Below are 8,383 nucleotides of genomic sequence, written 5' to 3' on the forward strand. Positions count from 1 at the left end.
CTTCCTAGCTTGTGCATGGTAATTTTCTCTTCAGGTTAAACAATTCACACATTCCAAAATTATGTACAATTGTGTAGACAAGTGTTAATTTTTCAGCTTTCTGGTGTGAAACTCGGTGGAACTCTTAGTTTTCATATGTCATGCTCTGAATGTTGTTCATTGAGACTTATACAAAACATAATGTGTGAAAATCCCAGAAATTTAAGGGAAATAAGCTTACAGGCAGCTCTCTTTCCTGCTGTTAACTAAAAAAGCTTGAATAGCCTGTAATATTGACATTTTCTTTTTGTATATATGAAAGTCTTTCTAGTGCAAGAAGCTCACAGCTTTCTAACAAATAATAGGAAATAACATTCTTGTATCACAAACTAACTTGATATTTTATTTGTATAAAAAGGTTCAAGGTCTGATCGTTGTGTTATGAAAAGTGTGTGTGTGAGAGTGTTTTGTGTAAAATGCCTGCTGTTCTACCTCCTGTGTGTGTTAAAGTGTCTCAAACTTATGCCTCAATGTGGTACATTTAAACATCCAAATTGCCATTAGAGGTAAAGCAGTTAGGTGGACATTCTAGGCAAGCTGCCCTATTGAATCTTACAGAAGCTTGTGTGCTTGAAGCAGATTTTTCCATTTCTTGGGAATGGGATAGAAAAATAAGAACCATATACATATTAACCCAGTTTTGTGACCATGTAAGCTCAGTATGGCTTTCTGAGTTGAGTTTTGTAGGACGCAATTTGTCACTTCCTTCCACCCAGGAATTATTGAAGAGGCTGCAATTGACAGAATACCTGGAGAAAGTAATTCCTTGGGCAGATGCAAGTGGAAAGTGATTTTCCCCTCTTTTTTAAAAAAAATGTAAGATATTTATATTTTGCCTTTTAACCTTAAAGAACTTGAGGTTAGGGTTGTTTCCAGTATTTGAATTGAAATGAACCAGAGAACACTACATTTATTTTCTTCCTTTTAGCACAATATATAAGGTAATGTATCAGTTAAGCATGATAACAATAAAAAAAATTAGTAGGAAGCCAACTGTGAGAGAAAACAAATAAAAATAAGAATCAGTTATATTGTATGTAGAATTTATTGGATTTGGGTCTTTTCCAATTCCAAAAAAGGGGGAGATTTTTTATTACAGTAAGTTGGTCCAAGATCATTCAAAGAGAACATGAAGAAAGTAAACTCCGGGGCCTATAAACTTTATAAACCAACAAACGTACTCAGTGCTTGGGCATTGAGTTAAATAGCTTAAATAGCTCTGTATTTTCTTTGGAGTAAAACATTAAAATTGTTATTAAAATATTGCCAATGCTGTGGTGCTGCAGAGAATGCCCAGGGTCCAGAAACAGCTGGAGATTAACGTCCTGCTCAGTTTGGATTTCTTGGTAAGATCATCAAATAATCAAGGTGGCATATAGAGAAGTTAAAATCAGAATACAACAGTAAAAGATGAATTAAATAGCAAATTACCACACAGTGAATGCCCAAAATTAATACAGGTATAGATTGATAGTCCTAGTTTTGCAGGCCCACATCCCATCTGTATGACCGTCACAGAGAACAACATGGGTAGGGCTTCACTGCTTGTGCAAGCAGGGTCAGCTCTTTTTTATTTTTTAAGATACTGTATCAACAGAGGTTATAGAACTCAAGAGGCATATGGAGGTATGAATGAATGATTTGAGTGTAAGTGCTGGTTATCTAAATATCATTTCTACTACAGTTGAACAGTTAGGATGGCTGCCTCCAATTCTGCACAAAAACTATTACTTAACTGGGATGTCTTTCTTGTGTAAAACTCACAGGTATGTGACAGGCCACATCTGGGCCTGCCCACCAAGTGAGGGTGATGATTACATCTTCCATTGCCACCCCCCTGACCAAAAAATCCCCAAACCTAAACGTCTGCAAGAGTGGTACAAGAAGATGCTGGACAAGGCCTTTGCGGAGAGGATCATTCATGATTACAAGGTGAGGATTTCCTTAAAGAGAATCTGGAGACGTTAGTATCTAGACAGCAATCCTCTCTCCGCAGTTGAAAGGGAAATTGATAATTAGGGTGGCTACAGTTCTGGAAGCAAATCAGGCATGCTTTTCTAGATCTGTGTCAATCCAAAATTAAGCACGAACATTTATCTTCGATTTGGCTAAAGCAAAGACATTGGCTGTGTAAATATGCTTACAATCATAATGAAACAGAAAACTATTTTAAACCATCCTTTGTTTCAACCAAATGAGAGTATAATAAGATAGTTTCAATGTATGTGACCTTTGTTGACTCCTATACTTTTGCCATTGGTCTTAACTGTACCATTAACAACACCGTGTGATCTTTTTTAGGATATCTTCAAACAAGCAACTGAGGATCGGCTGACAAGTGCCAAGGAGTTGCCCTATTTTGAGGGTGATTTTTGGCCCAATGTATTAGAAGAGAGCATAAAAGAGCTAGAACAGGAGGAGGAAGAAAGAAAAAAGGAAGAAAGCACAGCAGCTAGTGAAACAATAGAGGTGACTAAATTCATGGGGGATATGGCCACAATATTTATGTGAACCACAAATTCTTTCAATCCAACAGAACTGTGAGTTACATGCCACATTTCCTTTTAGAAGATCAAAATGGCATGCAGGGGAGGCTCCTTCGTTTTAACCCCATAGCAAGAACCTGTGAGAGAGTTTGTGCAAGGAGAGCATGACTGATCCAGTGGGCTGAGGATCAAAATACAATTTGGTTTGTTTTGCATGGTGGTGTGTCTGATGTTCCAACTGTTCCAGTAATAATTTAATTTGTAGCCCCCTCGATTTGGTTGCACAAGCCCATCATGGATTGATATTGCTGATAGTTTAGACTGGAAAGCAGGATGTAAAGAGTTTTGTGCTAGAGCAAAAAAGCAGAGAGCCTTGTTTGCCTGCCTCGGCTGCCATTTTTAAATTATTTGCTGAGGGAAAGGAGGAGGTGGATCTTTTTAAATCCCACCTTTATTATTTTTATAAATAACTCAAGGCAGCGAACATACTTAATAGACCTTCTTTCTATTTTCTCCCCAACAACCTTGTGAGGTAGTTGGACTGAGAGAAAGTGGCTGGCCTGCCCAGCCGGCTTCATTGCTTAAGCTGGGACCAGAACTCAGTTCAGATGAGTGGGTTAAATGTGTGTTTCATGCTTACTTTTTGTTGTAGGCAAGTAGCCTGTAAAAGAAAGCAGTTCAAGAAAGTTTTTTTAAAAGGAAGGTACATACAAATATCATTATGATTATGTTAATAATTTTGGTTTGCACTATGGACTTTGCACTATATTTATATTCCGTTGATGCTCTTGTGGCCAATTCACATTAAATTTGTGGACAATATATACATTTGGTCTTATAATGTTACTTCTGCAGTTAAAGGACAGTTGAGTCTTTGCAGTCCTGCTGAGAGGTGTATATTTTTCTTACAAAAAATCAGACTATTATTGTGGGGATCCAATTCCGTCTAGCTTGTCTGATTTTCCTAGCAAGCAGCTGTTCTCTTCACACATGCCTCTAAAGAGGAACGGTTGAACAGCTTCCTGATGTTTTAACAGGGAAACCAGGGTGACAGCAAGAATGCCAAGAAGAAGAATAATAAGAAAACAAACAAGAATAAGAGCAGCCTTAGCCGAGCCAACAAGAAGAAACCCTCCATGCCTAACGTGTCAAATGATTTGTCTCAGAAGTTGTACGCCACAATGGAGAAGCATAAAGAGGTACTATGGCCAAGCCCTCCTCATTTCCTTTTCTTCACTCACATTTGCAAAGTTTAATGTTACAAAAGAGAGAGGGAGGGAAGTAGACCACGTTAAGTAACATGGTACCTTGGCAACTTGGCAGTTCTCATTGGTGGAGATTGTCTTGTGTTCACCTCTTCCTTTGCCTTCACACCACAGGTCTTCTTTGTGATTCACCTGCACGCGGGGCCCGTCATCAACACCTTGCCCCCCATTGTGGATCCAGACCCATTACTTAGTTGTGATCTGATGGATGGCCGGGATGCCTTCCTCACTTTAGCCAGGGACAAGCACTGGGAGTTTTCCTCACTACGTCGCTCCAAGTGGTCCACTCTGTGCATGCTTGTGGAGCTGCACACCCAGGGGCAGGATCGCTTTGTTTATACCTGCAACGAGTGTAAACATCATGTGGAAACACGGTGGCATTGCACAGTCTGTGAAGTAAGTATATGTTGCCTGCTTTGATGCTACTCCAGGTTTGAATTGGCTTGCAAACTTGTCTCTTCTCTTCTACAATACTTTTAAAAATAGTATATGCTTATGATTAATATGACATATAATAACATAACTGGGACCAATTATGATTTGAGCATCAGTTTTACACAATGACCAAAGCCATAGTAACACCTCTCCATGTGGGAATTCTATAGGAATCCCATTTTCTGAGCAAGGCTGTTTTGTATTAGTGGCCACTGGACGTCTTTATTATGGTCTTGATAATTGACTGGCTTATTGATAAAACTAAAACTATGAAAGATGGAATGTTTCAGGTACTTGCATCTACCTTCACAAACTCTCCCTATTCTTTTATGAAGTGAACTGCCTGCATGCACACTTTCTCACATTGTAGGTTGTTGATCTTGGTCTCTCACTTTGCTTTTCAGGATTATGACCTCTGCATTAACTGCTACAACAGCAAGAGCCATGAGCATAAGATGCTGAAGTGGGGCTTGGGCTTAGATGATGATGGGAACAGCCAAGGGGAACAGCAGTCCAAGAGCCCCCAGGAATCCCGTCGGCTCAGCATCCAGCGATGCATTCAGTCTTTAGTGCATGCTTGCCAATGCCGCAATGCAAATTGTTCATTGCCGTCCTGCCAGAAGATGAAGCGTGTTGTTCAGCACACCAAGGGCTGCAAGCGCAAGACCAACGGAGGCTGTCCTGTGTGCAAACAGCTGATCGCCCTTTGTTGCTACCATGCCAAACACTGCCAAGAGAACAAATGCCCAGTGCCATTCTGCCTCAACATCAAGCATAAGCTCCGGCAGCAGCAGATCCAACACCGTCTGCAGCAGGCGCAGCTGATTCGCCGCAGGATGGCAACCATGACCACCCGAAACGTGCCTCAGCAGAATTTGCCTTCTCCTACCTCAGCAACGCCTGGGACCCCGACACAGCAGCCAAGCACCCCACAGACTCCCCAGCCCCCTCTCCAGCCTTCCCCCGTTAGCATGTCCCCAGCAGGTTTCCCTACTGTAGGGAGAACGCCGGTGCCCCCTCCCATTTCAGCGGGCAAGCCTTCCACCCAAGTGGCTGTTCCGCCTCTGCCTGCCCAGCCCCCACCAGGAGCTGTGGAAGCAGCCCGACAGATTGAAATCGAAGCAGCCCAGCAGCAGCAGCAGCAGCAGCAGCAGCTCTACCGGGTGAGCAGCAATGGCTTGCCTCCAGGCCGGACTGGGATGGTAAGCACAGCCGTGGGAGCGGTGAATCCCATGCAGCAGGCTGGCATGAATGTGCCCCGGCCTAACTCTGTCAGTGGCCCAATATTGCCCAACCTGCAGCCTGGGCAGTGGCAGTCGTCATCTCCGGTGCCCCCACAGCAGCTAAGGCCAGTCCTGCCCATGCCTGGCCAACAAACAGTAACTGGTCCAAGGATGCCAGGCGTGCAGCCACCAGCCCGAACAATTCCTCCAAATGCTTTGCAAGAGTTACTGCGGACTTTGAAATCTCCCAGTTCCCCGCAGCAGCAGCAACAGGTGCTGAATATTCTGAAGTCGAACCCACAGCTCATGGCAGCTTTTATAAAGCAGAGAACAGCCAAATACGTAGCAAACCAGCCTGGCATGCAGCCCCAGCCAAGCATTCAACCCCAGGCAGGCATGCCACAGACTCCACTGCAGCAGCAGCCTCCACCAGCAGGGTTGCATGCTCAAGCAGGTCTGCAGAATCTGAGTGCACTGCCAGGAGGTGTCCCGCGACTGGGGGTCCCTCCCCAGCAACCAGCCATAGGAGGAGGTCTGGCTGCACAGGGCCAGTCAATCAGCATCATGAACCCAGCTCACAATCCGGCTATGGCCAACATGAGTCCTCAGTACAGGGAGATCTTGAGAAGACAATTACTGCAGCAGCAGCAGCAGCAGCAGCAGCAAGGAGGAGCTGGGCTGGCCACTCACAGCCAGTTCCCGCAGCCTCCAGGCCCTGGAGTTTATGCCCAAGCCATTCAACAGCAGCGGATGCAGCAGCAGCAGCAGCATCTTTCAATCCAAGCAGGGGCCATGGGGCAACTAGCTCAGATGGGACAGCTGAATCCTATGGGGCAGCCGGCCATGGGAGCTGATGGCAGCCCTAACATCCAGCAAGCTCTGCAGCAGCGACTCCTGCAACAGCAGCAGCAGCAACTTAAACCACAGATGGGCTCCCCAGGCCAGCCAAATCCCATGAGCCCCCAACAGCATCTGCTCTCAGGACAAGCCCCCACGTCCCACCTCCCTGGCCAACCAATCAACACCTCCCTCAGCAGCCAGGTGCGCTCTCCGGCACCCGTTCAGTCCCCCAGGCCCCAATCCCAGCCACCACATTCCAGCCCATCCCCCAGGGTACAGCCCCAGCCTTCTCCTCACCATGCCTCACCCCAGACTGGCTCACCTCACCCTGGGTTGGCTGTTACAATGGCTGGCTCCATGGAACAGGGACACCTGGGAAACCCAGAGCAGAGTGCAATGCTTCCCCAGCTCAACCCCCCAAATAGGAACGTGTTACCAAATGAGCTGTCCCTGGTTGGTGATACCACAGGAGGTGACACACTAGAAAAATTTGTGGAGGGCTTGTAGCATCCCATACTTTCATGTTCCTGGACTTCTTGAACTGAAAAAGACTTGCAGCTCGACCTAAACCCTAGATGGGACTGATTCATCCTCTTACTGTGTATGGATGAATGGCTGTTTAAAAAAAAGAGAATATATATTTTTTTGTTAAAGCCAGCCAGGTGTGGTTAAAATATCTGGTCTCTTTGTTGTGGGTTTTTTTTTAGTTGTTATCGTTGACTTTACTTTTTTAAAGGGGAAAATGAGTCCATTATATTCATATTTTTATTTGTACTTTCAAGACTAAGCAGTGGTGTTTAGCAGAGAAGAAAAATATTCACATTCTAATGTATCTTGCTAAGTTTCTGACATTTGGCAGAAAGTTTTTTTTTGTTTTAGTCTTATTCTATTCTGGATTTTGCAAGTATCCTAAGTATTATTACCCCTGGGAAAGATAGGAACTGACTCTTGCACACACAGACACACATTGCAGATGTAGAAATTGTTGCTCATTTCTCTGATAAAACTGGTTTTAGATTTTAAAAAATAGGGACACTCACTACTTAGGACATATTAATTTTAACAGGGAAGAAGTGTATTCAGTAATTCTTTGATGTGAACTTGAACTGAGGAAAAGCAATTACAGTGTAAATCATGCAAACTCTATAATTACTATAAATATGAACAATTCAAGATTCAATCACTGTATAGAGGGGGGAAACAAACTCATTTCTTACTTCTATAGCATATTGTTAAATAAACTCTGTGCAACAGACAAAAAGGATGTCCTTGAATTCATGTACATGGTATTAACTTCGTGTTTGGATTTTTTGTTATGAAAATGCTGTTTTCAACATTGTATTTGGACTATGCATGTCTTTTTTCCATTGTATATAAAGTATTGCTTAAAAGTGATATAAATTACTGAAGTTTTTAAAATGTTTCTGTCCTTTAAAATCCATGTAATATTGTCACAGTTTGTATTTGATTGTGTGCCTGTGAAGAGTATAGGGATATACCGTATTTTTCAAGTATAAGACGCACTTTTTTCCCTCAAAAAAAGAGGCTGAAAATCTGGGTGCGTCTTATACACTGAATACAGCATATTTTGCCTCCAGAAACCCACCCCCTTCACCAAAATGGCCGTGCATAGCTTTTAGGAGGCTTTCAGAGAGCTCCTGGGGGCTGGGGAGCACAGAAATGAGCAAGAAAATGGGCCGTTTTGGGGGGAGTACCCCCCAGGAGCACTACAAGCCTCCTATAGGCTACTTCATGCTTTTTTGAGGGGAAAAAAACGGGTGTTTTGGGGAGGTTTGCGGAGTTCAAAAACTTTTTTTAATTTGCCTCTTCAAAACCTTGGTGCTTCTTATACTCCGAAAATTACGGTAGGTTTGAGTTCATTGGAAGGCATCCAGTAAGGAAGTAGTACTCATACTTGGCTGTACTAATAAGAATTGACAGAAAGAAATTAGAAGTATTCATTTTTTAAAAATACATTTTGGGGAAGGAGCATCAGTTTGATTGAAACAGATGCTTCCTAAAGTAAAATCAAAATACAAGGTTTTCTGTGCAATAACAATGAAGAAACCACCACAGATTCAGAAAGGACAAGATC

At 43.2% G+C, this 8,383-nt stretch overlaps 1 protein-coding gene across 3 annotated transcripts in view; it reads left to right on the forward strand.

Annotated features, from left to right (window-relative positions):
• CREBBP (CREB binding lysine acetyltransferase) overlaps positions 1–7,707 on the forward strand; it is a 41,895-nt gene extending 34,188 nt beyond the window's left edge. For all 3 annotated transcript variants that reach the window (XM_081965571.1, XM_081965572.1, XM_081965573.1), the window contains exons 27-31: positions 1,806–1,971; positions 2,341–2,508; positions 3,563–3,724; positions 3,905–4,186; positions 4,630–7,707. In XM_081965571.1, the coding sequence (XP_081821697.1) occupies positions 1,806–1,971; positions 2,341–2,508; positions 3,563–3,724; positions 3,905–4,186; positions 4,630–6,795 (2,944 nt within the window). In that variant the 3' untranslated portion in view covers positions 6,796–7,707. The remainder of the gene's footprint in view (positions 1–1,805; positions 1,972–2,340; positions 2,509–3,562; positions 3,725–3,904; positions 4,187–4,629) is intronic.
• Positions 7,708–8,383: the final 676 nt, after the last annotated feature.

This window comes from Natrix helvetica (assembly GCF_964273705.1).
Source record: "Natrix helvetica genome assembly, chromosome: 13".
Taxonomy (NCBI): domain Eukaryota; kingdom Metazoa; phylum Chordata; class Lepidosauria; order Squamata; family Natricidae; genus Natrix; species Natrix helvetica.